The 19,274-nt window shown below is 35.3% G+C and overlaps 2 protein-coding genes across 2 annotated transcripts; both read right to left on the reverse strand.

Annotated features, from left to right (window-relative positions):
• Positions 1-230: 230 nt before the first annotated feature.
• On the reverse strand, positions 231-18,938 carry LOC144431231 (uncharacterized). Its single transcript, XM_078119071.1, has 9 exons — positions 18,926-18,938; positions 18,707-18,841; positions 18,193-18,241; positions 13,597-13,628; positions 12,740-12,785; positions 2,151-2,211; positions 1,718-1,758; positions 814-1,073; positions 231-292 (listed from the first exon to the last, which is right to left on the reverse strand). The coding sequence occupies exons 1-9, from the start codon at positions 18,936-18,938 to the stop codon at positions 231-233; spliced, it is 699 nt and encodes a 232-aa protein (XP_077975197.1).
• LOC144431349 (uncharacterized) lies at positions 8,185-9,232 on the reverse strand. Its single transcript, XM_078119374.1, has 2 exons — positions 8,425-9,232; positions 8,185-8,219 (listed from the first exon to the last, which is right to left on the reverse strand). The coding sequence occupies exons 1-2, from the start codon at positions 9,230-9,232 to the stop codon at positions 8,185-8,187; spliced, it is 843 nt and encodes a 280-aa protein (XP_077975500.1).
• Positions 18,939-19,274: the final 336 nt, after the last annotated feature.

Here is a 19,274-nt window from a genome sequence, read left to right on the forward strand (position 1 = left end):
GAATATGAGTTGTAAAGATAATGAATGAATTGAAATATTCACAATTGTTTCTTATGAAAAAATATGTTTCGGCTCCCAAACAAATAAGAGTTCAACACCAATTCTGAACCAGTTATGTTTGACTAACAAGGAATCACTGTGTATTAAAAATACCTCAATTAACAAAACTCATTACTGAAATCAGAAAAAAAAATCATTATAAATGGATACCTTATAAACGCTGAAACACATCACAATCTTCCAAGGCATAAAATCTCCAATTCATCCGTGATGTGTTTCCCGTTGTGTACCGCTGTGAAAAAATTATAATTGAATAAGTTTGTCATAACTTTAGTAATGCAAAATTTCATAAACTATTCCTGATAAACAAATATCAAAGTAAATGAACATACAAAGAAATATCATATTGATTGTATCCAATTTCAACCATATTTGAGGAATTGATTTATTTTTGACATCACATGAGGGACAGCTGGGTCAAAAGGATTTTAATGGTACAATGGCAGGTAAAGTGTTAGTGTTAATTGTGTAGGTAATACAGAACCAGAAAGTTCGCGGTCTTTCAGAAAACAGCAGTCCCTTACAAATTCTTAAATATCAGTGGATGCCTGCTCTGTGACCTTATTCAAAGCGAAAGGTGTGAATAGGTGTTGAGTGAAAAATGCTGCACAAACTTTATTTGTAATTACCAAGGGCTGAACTTTAGATTAGAGTTACACACATTTCCATAATATATACGAGTTCAACTAGCGAAGTATTTTTTCTTCACTTCTTAGAAGTGGTAAATTTTATGTCCTTATTGAAAATACTTACGTTTAAAATTTGTTTGCTGAATGAATTGTTTCAGAGTCGGTAGTTTCCTATTTTGCTGTTGGGTTCCAAATTTATGTTTCTTATTATGTTGTTGCTTCCCACTGTTTTTTGGTTGTTTCTGAACTTTGGTGTTTTTTTTCGATGGAATGTTTTGATTTAGGAGGTCCGCCCATATAGCTTTGTCCGACAGGTTTTGGTGTTTTAGACGTCTTATCCGAGTCATTATTCTCGTAGGTTGTTTTCTGGGTTTTGGAGGATGGCTGCAAAGAAAATTATAACAATTACAAAAATGCAAATGCATATAAAATGGTGAACAAGAGCCGTTACTACAAAGAAGCATTAGGTTATAATGAGTATAAAATTTTACCCACAAATGTGAGGTATAAATTTCGCTTTTTTGAATTCTGGAACGTTGATCTTAAATTTCAGTGAAATGATGAAATAAAATAAAGTCATGCTAATCAACTGATGTATGCATTCGAATCTAGTAGTGTTATTTGAGAATTAACTGGTTAGCCTGGTGGTTATTTTCTGGGATAAGTAACTTGCAACCAGTTTTGTTAGCACTTACAAAAAAATAGTTGGGAGTGAAGTTTCATTTTACTTGAAGCCGTAATGACCTTGCAAGCTCACTAACAAAAATTTGTCCTGAGCTACTTGCCAACTTTATGAGGATTCTAGAAAGCAATTTTCAATAGAGTTTCCCCAGCTTAAAAAATTTTTCTTACTTTCTTTTACTATTACTTGATAATTTTGTCATATCAACCAAAATAAACTATCTATTTGGATCTCTGTTCTTTCCAATATTTCTCCAAGTGCCTATGACCGTGTTTATCACTTTTGATATGATATTATACAAATACAATATGGAATATTCTGAATTTTATTCAATGAAAAACTTCACCTTGAGTCATGATTGGAAGTTGAAACTTTTTCAGTTTGAATCTGAAAATCAAGTACAAAGAATATTTAACTACATGCCAACAGCCAGGGATGAAGCACAGCTACAGAATTTAACACTATGTGAATCTTCTTGAATAAAATTCCAATACTAACCTAATTTTTTTCTTATTTAAACACTCTTTATATTATAAATAAACTAAGCCTAAAAACACACAAACCTTACGTTGGCGTAGGCTCGAAATTTTCATATAAAAATAACTATTTAGTTCATTCAACTTTTAAAAACTGAAAAAAAATTCTCTGTATCTACTTTCATATCAGTTGCTGCTTGTAATATAGAGGCATATTCTGGTCAATGGGCATAAATAGCTGAGGTTTAAAAATTTAGAATATCGAATAAACTAGATAAGTGAAAAATAAAGAAAGTATTTTACCTTTGCTATGTTATCTGATTTTTTTTGACGATAATTCTGTTTTTTATTGAAAAATGAGAGTCTAAAAAGAAAAAAGTGGTTAAAGCATATATCAAGGTTGCAATTCAGAAAAACTCAAATTTCAAATTCTAATTCTAAGCTTGGCAGTTGGCACATCACCATATGGTAATGAATTAAGTAGACCAGGGCTTCCCAAACTAGGGGCTGCGGACCTGGAAGCAGGGCTGGGGAGCCGGAGCTGGAGTCGAAGCCTGGAGCCGTTACATTTTGATGGAGCCAGAGTCGGAGTTGGAGCCAAGCTTTTCATAACAGATGGAGCTGGAGCTACCAAAAATTTAGTGGCTCCAGGCTCCAGCTCCTAAATATCTCATTTTTTGTTTTTCAAATTTATAATTTTTTTCTGATAGCGTTACAAATGATAAAATCTTTTCTTTTCACCTTATAATTCATTTTAAAAATTTGCTCGGTCAAGCTCAAAAACCCTAATGGCCAGGGATTTTCGAAGAAGTGATTTTGGAATTTCCATGTAACATATGATTTTTTCGTGGCGTTGAATATCCAATCCATTTCAAATGTCCTCAATTCTGTTCAACGTATCTCGAGATTGAGTCGTTTTACGACAAAAGAAAGGTTTAACTACTCCAAAATGCTCCGCAGCAGTCCCCTGGCATAAAAATGTATGGCAAAGTGTCCCATAGTATCTTGTTTTGATCCATAACATAGCATGTTCTGGAGAAAAGTCTCATCAATTTCCGTTGTTATTTTTTGAATATATAAGAAGTATATCGCGAGTAAGATTTATTGCGTTTAGATTTATTTTAGTGACTGTATAATTTTCAAAGTCAACCGGTAAATAATATGTCGTAGGCAAAAAAAATAATGAGATTAACAAGACATTTTTTTTAGCTGTTGGGAGTCTCCTAGAACAAAGTTTATGTTTTCCTTTTCATTTTAGTATCTTATAATAACTCTCCAATGTGGAAATTCGGCTTGCGAATTGACTTCTCTATTTATCTTTAACATCTCATCGCTGATAATTATGAAAACGCCTCGATTCTAGAACCAACTTTTGGCCTGATTTGGGAGAGGGGGACGGCATCTAATTGGGTGACGATGGTAATTTCCATTATTTTGGGTTATTACAATAAGTTTCATTTAATTTTAAACGAACAAACAAAACCTAACGACAGTCAGTGAAATCACATTTCAATGGGCCATGGTAGAAATTTTACGACACCCTAGCAAAATTGAAATGACGAACTGCCAAGGGACTAGGTCAAAAAATGCGCTTTCGACTAAGACTTTTTAAAAGAGAGCACTTCTATTAAAATCGGTTCCATCACATTTGAACCCATGACAATTTCACCTGCATGCTACTGCACCTATGGAAATATTTTTTGTTTTACGGATATTTGAATCCATATTAACCCTAACTCATGGGTTTTAGCACCCACACATAGATTGAACCTGCGGATATATACATGGGTTCAAATGTACGGTCACCATTAAAATCATTTTTAAAATCCAGGCTTGGTCTCATTTGCGGGGAAACAAGGTAGAATCATCGCGCTTGCAGAACAATGCTTGTAAATGTTTTATAGTTTCTCATTGTTGCAAATGATGAGAATGATCAAATTCATTTGACCGTTCTATGTTGTTTACTTTCTGTTACGTAACAGAAAAGGTAAACCCTACATGCTGCAATTTTGTAGGCTGCATTTATTCATTTGCTGAACCGATTTTATCGAACATAAGTGATTTTTTAGCATTTTAAAGAAAAACCAGGCAGAGGTAAAAAAGAAAAGTTAACCTTTTGCCTTTTTCCCTTAGGCCTATATGTTTATAAACCTCAAAAGGCATAAAGTACATATTAACGATGACAAAATTGTGTTTTATTTAGGAGCAGCATATTTTTCGTGTAGGTGTGTTTTTCCTGATAATTTGGAGCCGCACTGCCTTATGCTAGTTTAATCAATAAGAGTGAACAATTCCAGATAAGGACCATGCCCTCGGTGGCCAGACATCGTAATTCACCATTTAGGCCTGCTTTATTTAAACAAACACGAGCCACGGCTGGACTGGCTATGCAGCAAAAAGCATTTGCATCCATTACACTGAATAATTGAGTAACGTTAATCTGAATAAATATATGCTTGTTTATGTTATTTGAGTAGACTTACTAAGAGTGAGAATTAGCTGTGTCAACAAAATATAGAAATGCATATTTCGAACTGTTTAGCATTAGTAATGTGAACAAGGGCCGCGAAAAATTTCAATATATTAAAAGGGGCCGCGAGCTCAAAAGTTTGGGAAGCCTCGAGGTAGACAATCTCACACAGAAAATATATTATTGTGCAACCCTAATTTTGTCTCTATCGTACAATGAATACTCCTTCGATATTGTGATGACCTATGTGCAGTTATAACTAAATTACTGCTGATATCGTGCATATTGATGTTTTCAGAGTTATAAAAGGAGATGACGTCTCCATTAACTTGTCAAAAAAGGTCCTTAAAATTGGGGTTTCGAGTGTTGAGAGTTTAAAATTGCACATACTCCCAATAATTTATTTACTCAATTCTGATGACATCAGTTTTAATAAGGAATGCAAAGCCTGTGGCTGCAGGTGCTATTTTAATCTCATTTTCATTAGTTGTCTTAACTCTGGAGGTTTTTGTGTAATTTTCAGCAAAATGATTAACAACAACCATTAATATAGATGAAACTGTTGCCCAATAAATTTTAAAGTGCATTTAGGGATGTCTCTAAATCGGAGCTAGGGATGAGGGATTTGATGATGGTATTGTTACTGTACAACAGCCATAAAAATGCAAGAGTGCAATTATTTGTAATAGTAATAGACGTATAATACACAGTATTGCCATCATAGGTAATTACAAATTCCACTAGAGCTGCGTGCAGCTTTAACAGGCTTCCCGCGTAAAAAAAGCTGAAGACGCGTTTTGCTCACTGGAGCGTGAAAGCGTGGTCAGTCATGCATAAAATTTGCAGTTTACGATGGGGGATTCATTATCTGCATGTGATGTAAATTTCAAGTCTCTAAGTAGTGTCGTTCTGGAGAAGAAGACGAAAATGTTAAATCCTATATTGCTCACTGGAGCGTATCGCCGAGGTCACTCATGCGTATCCTTGACATATCGTATCCGGAACATGTCCATTAATCATTGTTATGAATTTCAACCCAATAGCATGTATCAATTTTGGGAAATCGCAAAAAAACTGAAAACGCGTTTTGTTCACTGGAGCGTGAAAGCGTGGTCAGTCATGCATAAAATTTGCAATTTATGATGGGGGACTTATTATCTGCGTGTGATGTAAATTTCAAGTCTCTAAGTAGTGTCGTTCTGGAGAAGAAGATGAAAATGTAAAATCCTATATTGCTCACTGGAGCGTATCGCCGAGGTCACTCATGCGTATCCTTGACATATCGTATCCGGAACATGTCCATCAATCATTGTTATGAATTGCAACCCAATACCATGTATCAATTTTAAGAAATCGCAAAAAAACTGAAAACGCGTTTTGCTCACTGGAGCGTGAAAGCGTGGTCAGTCATGCATAAAATTTGCATTTTATTGTTAGTTGAGAACTTCTGCACATTTGAAGTGAATTTCAAGTCTGTAGGACCAATTTGAAAAAAAAATAACAAAAATAAATAATAATAAATAAATAATAATAATAATAATAAAACACAGGAATACAATAGGTTCCCTGCTGACAAGCAGCGGGAAGCCTAATTAAAACAGGTATTGCCATCATAAGGACAACATGAGGACATCATAAGGACCCCCAACATGCAGGGCTGGGGAGCTGGCTTAAAATCAGTGTGGCTCCAGCTCCAACTCCAGAGCCAGAGTATATTCGAGCTATGGCTCCGACTCCCAACTCCGGAGCTTCATTTTTTTAGCCCGGAGCTGGCTCCAGCTCCGGCTCCGCACACGGCGCACACTATAATGTATTTGATAGTACCGCTAAGCTTATCATTTACAAAAAGTCAATGCCTCACTGTTATTTATTTCATGATTTTAACACACACTTGGTAAGGGAATCATGAAAAATCAAGTTAACACTTAATATTGTGAGTTTCAATGGATATCTTATATTACTATATTTCCCGGCTGTTATAGACCCCATTTTCTGGCCTGAGGCATCTTATTGGGCAGCTAGGCTTGCTTGATTTCTGTTGCCAACTGATCAGCGTATTTTTCGCAGATGTTTTCTCAAACATGATTTGTGTTAACCGTACATTCGGGTTGATACATTTTATTTTGTGAAGAAAAGATTTACATATAGGAACCGATAAAGAGCTTAAACATATGGCGAACCACGGCCATACTTAAATTAAATCACATTTGTGAATAAGTATGTAACACAAATTTCACTTGGTAAATTGCTTTTGAACAATAGAATTGCACTCTGAGCACTATTCTATAAACTACAGTTGATGCAGGACAGAAAACGTGAAATGCAATAATCTTTGTACATGGAATTTTGGAACACTCAAAAATAACAACTTACCTATTAAAAGTAGTTTTAATTACCGTATTTATTCGAAGACGCCAAAGGGTCTGCTAATCATGATATTTAATTGACTTCGTATTGCCAGCTGTTATTTGTCATATTCCCTACAAACATTCAAAATGATTTTCACTACCTTTTTAACTTGAAATTACCATGTTGTTGTTATGAATAGTTAATTTTGTGAGTATGATTATACCAAACAAACATGATCTGTTTCTAATCATATAAAATTATTACCGCATGGCGCATATTAGTGCATAACTGACCAACAGAAAAGCAATTTTTCTGTCTTCTTATTGGATAGCTATAAAAATAGACATCGTCTTTTTTTGCCTGGAAATACAGTATATTACTAAATGTTATCGAAATTAAAGTGAATAAAAACTAATTAAACATTGAATGCCCATCACATAATTCATACGAGCATTTAAAATGAATTTGTTCTTAAGAACAGTATCGCTTCTACTAAATCTTCTTTTATTGAGGCTCGCAGGTCCGAACGAATTATGCGCAGGGCCGAAAACAATCTTTCTAAAGGCTGGGGTTCAGGGTGCGCTTAAGCGCCCTGAGAAAATTTTGAAAAATAGGCACCAAAATAGGCCGCAAGATTGATTTTAGATACTGTAGTTGGGTGATAGAATACCCGAGGAATAACAAGCACGACTTTCAAAAAGGATTTGGAAATGATAGCGACTAATGTAGTTAACTGCTCATCTGGAGTACGGCTTCGTATAAATGTCTACTCATATCATGGTCAAGTTTATTTTTTTCCATCCAGTAAAAATAACAAACGAAATTATGAAAAAAGTAAAATTGACACACATTTTACTGGGAAGGGAAATCGCTGGGAACTGATTATATCAGGCAGCGACACCCAAGGTTTGTTATCTAATTAAATTTGTAGTTGAAGTTTATAAAACACTGTTATCTCTGGTGAGTATGGTTTTTGCAGTTGTACTACCAATATTATCTACTGACACAGAGGTTGAGATTGACCCCAGAGATAAGAGATGACCCCAGATAGCGATGTTAAACAAAAAAACGACTCAATGTATATGAATATTAAAAAAAAAACGAATAGCCAACATAATTTACTTGCATTTTTGTAGATATGTGTACCGGTAATTGGGGTTTGCTCGAAAACTGATGTTCAAAACGTGGCTCCAATTTGTTACATTGTATTTGCAATACCGCACTCTAAGTGATTATCTGTCAGTCTGGGCCGTAGCTTAACAGGAATAGAACAAGAATAGTTTGTTGGCAAAGAAGACAATCCGCTGAAGTTTGATTCTTTTCAATAGAGAAATAAGAACGCTGCCATTTATCCGAAAAACGCCTGTTTTCAGTGTCTAGTTTTCGTTTTTGTGACATCTTCAAGCTTCCTTAATATAGGGCTGATACGTGATACCTAAAAGACTGCCGTACGCAATCCTAATACCGGTACGTAAGTTAAGATACCGGTATAATTGAATTGTTACGATATACACGTGCTTAAATTGTGATAATGACGTAACATTTGGCGGCATCTACAACATAAAAGGATGAACACATTTAAATTGTTAAACGTGTTAGTATTTATTCACGGGTATAGTTTCACTAATGTTCGGCGGGCCATTTGAAATCGTCTCGCGGGCCGTAATTGGCCGCGGTTTGGGAACCCCTGATTTAAAGCATAAAAGAAGTCTCTTTTGAATTTGGAAAGCGGTGATAGATATGAATTTGAGTTTCTACTTTCCTTCTCTGTTCGACGATGTTTGGCTTCAATTTCAAGGTGTTTTTCAAAATCTATTTCGCATTCGGAACCAGAATCAGAGGAGTTCCTTAAAGGCCCACTAGCACAGATTGATTGGTCTTCAAATTGTGTAGCTCGTGATCCACGGTGCATTCGAACAGCTATATCACGTAGCGCTGCCTTACCTCTAATGAGCTGTTCTTCACTTAGGGTAACCCTGTACATAGGATCAACATAAATAGCCGCTAATAATACAGGGTTATCGAGGAGACATTTTTCTCTGCGCAGCATAAATGCTTTTATAGCATCTGCAATGATGCTACTGGATTGTGAAAGTTTATAAATGAGGTTTTTCCACTCTTTATAAGAAGACCCTGGTGTCAAATCTTGTGCCTGTAACCTTTTGGGAACTAAATAGGGCTCCCGAAGTAATTCTTCTAATTGATGTGTCTGTCGCCATTGCAAATCAGTCAAGGTTATGTCTGGATTGGCCATGTCAATTAAACTGTTTTTTATTTCTAAGAGCCGCTGAATCATTAAGTGGGTGCTACCCCACCTAGTGGCTTGATCTATTATTGCACCTTTTCCTGTTCTACGCTTCAATATAGCATCTTTTTTAGGCGTCCTGGCCATGACTGAGGTTTGACGTAGCTTACTTAGTAAAGTGTGTACATGCTTTTCTTTCAAACCATCACGAATAGCAAGCTGAAGGGTATGTACTGCACACCGCATGTGCTCAATTGTATTGACAGCTGTTATGCTGTTTACAGCAATAACTAAAGCTTCATCTGATTCACCTTCATTCATTCATTCATTCATTCATTCATTTTTGTCATGTTAGAGACATTATCTGTCACAATCGCTAATATATGTTCTTTTCTAATTTCAAACTCTCTCAGAACTTCCTCAACAAATTTTTGAATAAATTCACTTGTGTGTTGAGCTTGTGTATCCCGTACTGATAATGTACGGATGGCTATTTCATTTTTATAATCCACAAATTGAACATTTATAGCGAAATAATTAGTTCTGTCTAGTACAAGCGTCCATTTTCAAAAAACAAAATTTCCCATGTAATATATCCTTTAACACTCTTTTCTGACACTCGGCTTCCTTCACCACCATATCTCTTATATCATGTCTCTCCAGTGATACTCCCAATTTGTTGGCCATTTCTCCATTTAATCCGAGGAATGCTTTCGAAGAGAACAGTTTAAGTGCAGCTGCATTATTCACCACCAGCTGTATGATATGTCTCTGGAACTTTTCTTTAGTCATGGAAATGGTCACTTTTTGACTTGTGAAGTAGCTTGAGACAGAGGTTTGTCTACTTATATCGCTGTCTCTCTTTATGTCTTCACTGTCTTCTTTTTTGACAGACTCGAAGACATCAAAATGATGTCTTTCCAAATGCCGCTTCAAATTTGAAGTTTTATTGATGAACCTGAGATTGCAAACGGCCCCATCTTTCTTTAATACCTGGCAGATTAGTGCATTTTTATCTCCACTCTCTTTGAAATATTTGAACACTGCAGACTTTTTACTTTTGCAAGCCATGGTACAAGGGTTGCATTCTTACAAATTAATTTTCTCTAATTTAATATTAACTACTATTTAAAATGAAATATTATATTGTCATGAATGGCATTAAGATTAGGTAAGCATTTTCTACAAGCGAGAAATTGTATCGTATACAATATACATCAACTGGCCATTCCAACACTTAGGCATGCAAGCCAGCATGTCATGTTTCAGCATTGCTTGAACATGCCCAGACATGTCTACGTGGTCGTTACTGTTAGTTACGTCACAAAGGTAAATTAGCGATCGGCCGATCGCTTTTTTCTTGTCCACAATTGCCGATGTATTGCGCAAGCCACACCTGTATTACAATTAATTATTGCGCAATCCCGATTTCGACTAAATCCACTGAACACACTCCATGTGACCTACCGCGTCACATCATTATATCGCGGTGCAATTTACGAGACGAAGACAAGAAAACAAATCGCATTTTTTTCGGAATCCATTTTACGTTATATACAACCAAGCTGAGAAAGTCGATGACCTAACCTTATATACGACACTTCAGATCTAAATTCGGAAATATTACATAATATTTAGGGATTCCCAAATAGTCAAAACGCCCCTCTTTGCAATATAGTTTTGATTTTTACTAGTAGTCGTTAGCGGCAATGAGGTTTTTTAGATCGCCGAAATCAAATTATTCGCAAATAATATTTCTGAGAAATTTAAGCCGTCTGTTTTTTTTTTATCTACAAAAGTATTTTTAACACTTGCCAGTAAATACCATTTATTAGAAAAAGAAAAGCAGTGAGGAGTTGTAATCAGGTAATCGTAAAATAGCCGGTTGCATTGGCCACTAATCGACATCAATAAATATTAGTATACATATATATATGGTAATTTGATCGTATAGCAAAAAATGAATTAAGTGTGCAACCCCGTTAACGACCGCGACTGCTTGTAGTTCTCAAGCATGAAACTTAAGTTTCACAGAAAACAGTATATCAGAATGCATTACCGCTATTTTCACGACAAAATAACTTTATCAGTCCATATTGCTATATCAAAGTATTCCGATACTTTTTCAAATTTTAAAGTAATAGTCACTTTTCGCAAGCTGTTTGTTTGTTTCGTTTCCGTGCAAAATCTTCAAACGATTTTATGCACTTTGTCATGTGTTTTTAAGACGACAAAATAGAATTGTTAGATTGTTTGGTATATATATTCATTTTTCAGTGCGCGTTACAGCATTCTTTCACGGTTGCGTGGTGGATATTGTCGCCATTTTCGCATTTATTTCCAGTTACGTCGGGAAATTATTAAGTATGTAAAGTTATTATTAATAACTAAACGCACTCACTTTTAGAAAACCTTCCCGCAAAGCGTTTATTCTTGCCAATCCCGCGAGCGAATGGAAGTGAAATCAAAATTTGAATATTATTATGTTCACACGTCTCGCTTAGATCCAACCAAGGTCATATATTAAATAAGTTGTTTTCATACGTTTTGTTACGATACCTCAATAAACTTTCGCAAGTCGGAAAAATAAGTTGCTTTATTGGGAAGATTAGGAAAATATAATTTATACTTTTTCTTGCGCTTTGGCGAATACTTTTGTTTATAATATTTAAAAAAAACGACTTGTCAGAAAATAATTTTCTATTGTGCTAAAAATGTGACCCATTACCGATACCAGCACTTGCCTTATTGTTTTATTCTGTTCAAAGTAACTCAATGTTACGTCGACTTACGAAATAATAAAAGAATCTCTAACATAAATGACAAGCTACGGACGTAAAATGTGTGGAAAACTGCCCGATTATAATTAATTTTGATTCATATTTTTGCGATCTTGCCAAATCGTTATCGCCGTTTAAAAATACCAAGATCCGTGATATAATCTAACACTATTTACTTTAGAACAATAGTAACTTGATTAATTATACAACTATTTAGTTCTGTTAAGTGTTTGGAGACGCCAGAAATTATAGAATTAAAATCGGCGTAATTATTATTTCTCAACCCTAGAAATTATTAAAAAATCAGAAAAGTAAAAAAAAAAATAATTCTATTGTCAGGAGCTGGAGCCGCTGAAATTTCTGGCAGCTCCGGCTCTGGCTCCAGCTCCATCTATCATGGCCAGTTCAGCTCCAACTCCGACTCCATCAAAATGTCACGGCTCCATGGCTCCAAGCTCCAGCTCCGACTCCCCAGCCCTGCCAACATGTATCCCAGCTTCAAGTTACACGTACCATGTTCCTATGATTACCGACTCCATAGCTCCAAATCTATACTATTTAAAATACCAGCATTTTCTGCTAAAACTAACTTGCCCTTTTCCATTTTTGTACTCTCTCAAAAACGTCATTATCGATAATAACCCTCCAGTTATGACCATACATGAAATGGATAATTACATGTCACGGGGCATTAGGAGAGTTACCTTCTCACTCGAGAAATATGCCGTGTAAAGGTGTTCGTGGGGCTTTTTTCGGTTTGATGTACCACATTTTTTAGATTCGCATATTGGCCAAAAATCGATTCGATTGCGAATATTCGGTTCGCTTGGACAGCCCTAACCGAATGGATCAATCTAATCTTCTGATGCATAGTTCAAATGAATCAATTCCCTAATTTTTAATTTAACAATAACATTTTTTGACTAAAAGCATTTCTATGTTATGTCCACTTCTACGGGATGAATATGTAAATCCAACATATGACTTAACAGTCAAAAATATCCTTACTAATGTATAATCAACACTTTGGTAGAATCTAAGAACATACCCAAGTATATTGTCTTTGTCAGGTTTTTCATTTGGAGGTGGAATAACTGAAATAAATAAAAGAATGTTATTATGTGCAAATTTAGGTTGTTGGTAAATGAAAGTGAATTTGTAAAGTTATCAGATTTTAATTCAAACATTCAATCTTTAGCCAAATACAATATAAAATCTAAAATTGTTCTATTTCTAGCATACTAAGAAGTAGAGGAAGTAGTAAGACACTAATCTATCATTAAATCCAATGCAGCAGCAATTGCAAAACCAAATCTTTCCTTCAATTGAAAATCTGAGTCCACTTTGATTAGTCAGTGGTTCTCAACCCATGACCCCAGTTGGAGTTTATTTTCCCCTTGTTGAACGTGGATTGTTTGAACATAATGGATTTGGAATTTACCAACCAAAATACCACTATAACAATGGTGAGCGAACCGCTGCTCACATGCGGCTCGCCAGAGTTTCTGTGTGGATTTTCTCGCCGGCAATAAATACTGGTACATATTATCCATATTTAACTAAGAGAAACTGTAGCGTAACAGTTTTTTTAATTCATTAAGCGGTCAAAGAATATATACTTTGCAATATTGTTATTATACGTTTGCGTAAAGTTCTTCAGTTCACGGTATTCTAATATAACTAATTTCAAAAATGACAGGCTCCCACATATTTTTGACTTGCTGCATGCGGCTCTTATACTAAAAAATTTCGCCCACCCCTGCACTACAACGATAAACAGGGGGGCAATGAGTGCTAAAGACTTTTGAAATGAAGCCACGAGTCCTAAAGCTTGGGAACCACTGCACTAAATAATCGTTTTGATTATCTTAGTAATAGTAAACAAAGTAGAAAAAATGTACTTACTTTTGTCTGAAGGTTTCGGTGAGTGAGATTTCCTATATAAAAAAAAGAGGATATTTATTTTACTTGTCATTTGGAATAAAAATAGTATGTAGAGTATGAGAACAAACAAAATAAATATTAAAGTAAATTTGCCTTATCAAACAAGAAACCAATGCTCAAATATATGGACATCGTTAGCAGTAAAGCAGTGTTCACTATTAGCGCACCTTTTTTGCGAAAATTCAAAGCACTTTCACACTTCTTTTCAGGGACTGCGAAATCACTTTTTTCGATTTTGAAGGGCAAAAACTCAAAGTTAACAAACATTTTCGTGTGAGTATGAAGTTGACAAAAAAGTTGCGTACTAGTACTTTTGTAACCCAATTTTTCATTACAAAACAACATTTGCTGTAATTCTAACCTATGTGGTGCATACATGGGAGATGAAGCTTTTGCATTAACAGCAAAATTCTAGTTTATGATATGATTAACATACAAGCGCACGGAATCCACTTCTCCCGCAAAAACGCTCTGCGGCGTCCTCAAAACTAGACGTTGGAATACTAGGCAGTGAGTTTCTTTTAACAAGAGTGAACAGATTTGCAAAATCACCAAATTCACAGTAACAAGAGTGAACAGATTTGCAAAATCACCAAATTCACAGTAATCAGTATTTTATTTTATCCACCATACATGAAATATTGTAAACTAATGAATACAGAATGTGTAAAAGGAGGATAAACTGATAAGTCGAGGTGAAAAGGAATCTGGGCGAGTATAATAATTTTCAGTTTTTTCGGGGTCGGCTTATTATTCAATTCCGACCATAAAATACCTTGGGCGATAGCATCCCCATAACGTCCCGATCAAGTCAGTTTAAATAAATCGGCGTTTTCGCGCTGTGAATCTGGAATTTCAACGCTGTGTTTATCATATTTGAAGTTGCCGCATTTGTGTGTGCATCATGAGTGGAGGTCATACTCATAGATGATTGATACATTAGACATTGCAAACATTTTGTGTTCTACAACTACCGACAGGGCTTGACACGGATATGATATATGTATAATAATTAATGTAAAGTATATTTAATTCAATTTTTGAAATAAATTTTACTCTGTGGGATATTATCGCCGACTTAAAAGTTTTTCCTTATGGTAATATCTTTAAAATGATGAGTGGCAGGCTGGCAGCATTGCGATGAAGCGGAATAAGTGTTGCAATCACAGTTCAGATATGTTTTCAATTTGCAAAAATATGAATCAAAACAACATATAATCGTACATGTTTATGTCCACGGATTGCCTTGGTGTTTTGGAGCAGTGATACTTTATATATAGTCGCAATCGCAGATTAAATAAATTAATGAAGCAATACATTTCGCTTTGTGGAGATTTCGAGGTGATAAAGACGTATGTTTGATACTTTATCTGTATATTTATTGTCCTTAATTAAATTGTACTTTTCCGGACTTTATGACAGATCTTGGGATTTTCATAACGGCGATAACGAATTCGCAAGGGCTCAAAAATATGTATCAAGACTAAGTATAATCTGGCGGTTTATCTCACATTGTTATGTCCGCAGATTGCCATGTTATTTTAGATCAGCAATGCCTTTATTTGGTGGATGCAATTGGGAGTTATCTTGAGTACAATCAGATTAAAATTAAAAGACAGTTGGAATTCCCGCAGCTGTCATGAATTGAAGATTACCCTACGAAAAAACGATATTACGGGCTATTTTAATGAATGCGCAAACGCAGCAATTGCTCAGAAGCTGTTGCATGGTAATTTGAAATTCGGATTTTGATGCAATCTTATTGTGAGGTTATATGCAAAAACCCATTTTTCAGGCCTAAAAACGGACCTCGGCTTATTTGCCAGGTAGACTTTTTCGACAGAAATATGGTATTTTATTTTTGTACTCGCACGGAATTGTCAAAACTGAAGAAGTCGCCAATAACGCGTGCAATTGCCTTCTTCTAAAATTACGGATTGTTTTCATCAGCGTGTTATTTAGGCCGTGAAAGCCTATTCATTGGTAATCATAAATTTAGACCAAGATAAAAATGAGAATATCGGTCAGAGACCGAAACTTATTGATCGAAAGTTAGGGGATCCCCCAAAACAGAAACTGCAGTTTCGATTCGAAAAATTGAGAACTCCAAAGCTGGATACAAAATGGTGTATATGAAGAATCTCCATATAATAATCAGAAGTGTATTTCTGTAAGATGGGTTTGCACAATGAAACAAAATGGTGATAAAATGTTCCCAAAGGCTAGACTTGTTGCTCATGGTTTTGAAGAGAGTAATTTGGAAAATATTAAAAAAGAATCACCAACCCAACATGTTGTAAAGATTCAATGCGAACCGTCATAGCTATTGTGCAACAAAAATGATGGCAATTAAAATGTATTTACGTCAAAACCTCATTTCTACAAGAGGTGGAGCTTAAGCGAAATGTTTATCTTATGCCACCCAAAGAAGCAAATTGTAAAGAGGAAATTGTGTGAAAATTGAAAAAAGTGTATATGGACTGACTGATGCTTCACTGAAATGGTATGACAGAGTTTGAAATTTTATGTTAGAAATTGGATGCAAGACTACTCTTGCAGATCCTGCAGTTGTTTATGCTGCAGATCCTGCAGTTTTTTATTGGCATAATGACATTAATTTGGAAGGAATTTTCACTGTACATGTTGATGACTTCATGTGGTCTGGCAGTCAAACATTTGAAAGGAAGATTATCACGAAATTACGAGAAACATTCAAAGTGGGAAATGAAGAAACATCGTGTTTCAACTTTTCAAGTATGTGGGTCTTCTAATCAGCGAACATAAAGATAGAGTCTCATTAAATCAAAATGAATACATTTCATCCTTGAATCCTATTCATTTGTCTCGCTTTGCAAGACTAACTCATCTTGAAAGCAAAGTCCATCAGTCTAAAATAGGTCAACTGTTGTGGATTAGTACTCAAGCCCGACCTGATATCTTACTTGATACTTGTGTATTGGCCACAAATTTAAAGTCTACAACTGTGGAAGATCTCCTCAGAGTTAACAAAGTGATTGGGAAACTAAAATCAAATTCAGTAGATTTAAACTTCTGTAAAGGATTGATGTAAAGGATTGATGTAAAGGATCTTCTTCTCCGGATTAAAAGAGTTGTTAAAATTTCTTTGGCTGCAGAAACACTTGCTATGTCAGCTGGCGTAGATAAGGCAAGCTTTGTTAGCTCATTGTATAAAACTGTATAAAGAAATCATGCATGGAGTTATAGATCTTGAAAAACTGGCCATCAAAATTGCAACTGATAATCGCTCTCTTCACATGTTATAAAGTTTACCAAGCAAGTGCAAGATAGACGACTGAGAATAAAGTAGCAATGTTGAAAGAGATGCTGTCCAACAAGAGATTACCAGAATCCGATGCTGTAACAGCTTGCAGATAACTTGACTAAAAAAGGGTCATCATCGTCAAGTTTGCTGAACATTATACAATGCAATAAAATTAATTACTTTTAATATTAAATAATGGGGAGTTTGTGAATGTTTTGATCTGATTACTTTACCAGACACTTGTAATCAGAGTGCCATTACTTGTTGTTACTTGATAATTATTACTTGTTTACATGTTTGTGTGAGGGTACAGCTTTGGTGATGATGCAATATAGTTTGTATCAGGCCTGATGAAGGACCTGTATATGTGTATATATATGCCATTGGGGCAAATAAACTTTTCAAAGAGATTACTAATTCGCTTCACAAATATCGCATCCCCGGGTCAGTAATGATAATATCGTTCGCTTAAAATTAGGATCGTAATTTACAAACTGTGATACAAGTCCTACACAAAAGATGAGAATCAGATGAATATGCAGATAACTGCACACACGTATACAAAAAATTCCACGGCTGTCAACAAGGATTTGTTGGCACATTATTATTAACATCGACACAAATCGCGATTGACTGCTTGAGACGTCGCGATCAATGTGTTGTCCACCCCTGATATAAACCATTATGACGCTGCTGACATCTGCGAGTTATAGTTCTCTCTAAAATTAATTTTCGCGATTTTAATGTTTTATTTCTAAATGCAGGTAACTGCTGACTACGATTTAATTGAAATATTTGCCACAAACACCGTCAGGCAAAAAGTGGCGGGCTCTGTGCAATTTCGCTGTGAACGACCATTCACTTTAGTTTATTAAACGGATTCATCGCCGTGAATTGCAATTTTGGTGCAATGTTTTAATTTTACCGACGTGTCACAAACTGGGTCATTTTCAGATCAGAGTTCAATCACTTATTTCATTCAAATCAACTATTCTGAATGATGGTTTACACTGAATTTCTTTCATTATGACAATAGAATTACGGCTTCCTCCACCCTCAAGTCTATGCTTCTGAAAAAACTAATAACTACCTTATCCCATACCCGACATGGAATAGTAACCGGACGGGAGGCAGTGGGTTGTCATGAGGTTATTAAGCTACCTTAACAACTTTCCTCTCCTCCAAGATAAAATGCCAATCCTATCATACGACTTAACGGTCAAAAATATCCTTACTAATGTATAATCAATACTTTGTAGAACCTAAGAACATACCCAAGTATATTGTCTTCGCCAGGTTTGTTTTTATTCGAAGGTGGAATAACTGAAATAAAAAAAAGAATGCTAATATATGCAAATTCAGGTTGTTAATAAAAGAGTTAATTCGTGAAGTTAGCGGATTTTATTTTAAACATAAGGCAATTTAATTTTTAGCCAAGTAGAATATAAAATCTAAAACTGGTTACAATATTTCTAGCATACTAAGAAGTGGAGAAAGTAGTAAGACACTAATATATCATCAAATCCAATGCAGCGGCAATTTCAAAACCCAGGGTATAGGAAATTGTGTAGGCAAGCAGTGAAGAGAAATTTATTTTTTTTTAAATAATACCACCTTATCAGTGGATGCTTGTCTGGGGCCCTGTTCAGAGCAAAAAGAGTAAACACAGAATGAAAAAAATAATACACGATTTTGTAAGCATGGAGGGCTGATTTTATACGTGCTTGCACAATACTTGTGAGTTGTTCCACTAGCAAAGTATTTTGCCTTGCTATCGAAAATACTTACTTTTTGAATTAACCTGAGTTTTTTTGAAAAAGCTGGAGGATGGTGTAAGAGGAGTGAATCGATCTCTTTTCTTCACACAATACGAGTCGGAAGATCTTCTGGAATCTTCCGACTCGCTGTGGATGATGTCAACATCTGAATGAAATGCATAAATATTAGCATCAATTAACCCTTTCCATGCGATTTTTATTTTTTATTAAATAATCGCATTTGCTACACCGACTTTATGCATTTGTACCCCCACAACTAATCGATTGACTAATGAAAAAGTAATGATCCTCTGCTGCCCACTGACGGCTCGTTGGAAAGCTTATTTAAAGAGCTTGCAATTGGCGATTAAAAAAAATTTTGTTTTTAAAAGGGGTGGTCTGAGTCACAAACCGGATAGAAAAAAGGCATTTTTTTTTCTTGGGTGTTGAAACTTCAAACCGTGATAAAAAATAGAAATATTCGCTAAATCCTTTACTGTTACCGCTTCTTGGTTGGCAAACAATAGCATAATATTGCTGTAGCAATTTCGTTATCTAACTCAAAATACTTTGGTAGATGGAAGGGATAATATGTCTTC

This window comes from Styela clava, chromosome 13 (genome assembly GCF_964204865.1).
Source record: "Styela clava chromosome 13, kaStyClav1.hap1.2, whole genome shotgun sequence".
Classification (NCBI taxonomy): Eukaryota; Metazoa; Chordata; class Ascidiacea; order Stolidobranchia; family Styelidae; genus Styela; species Styela clava.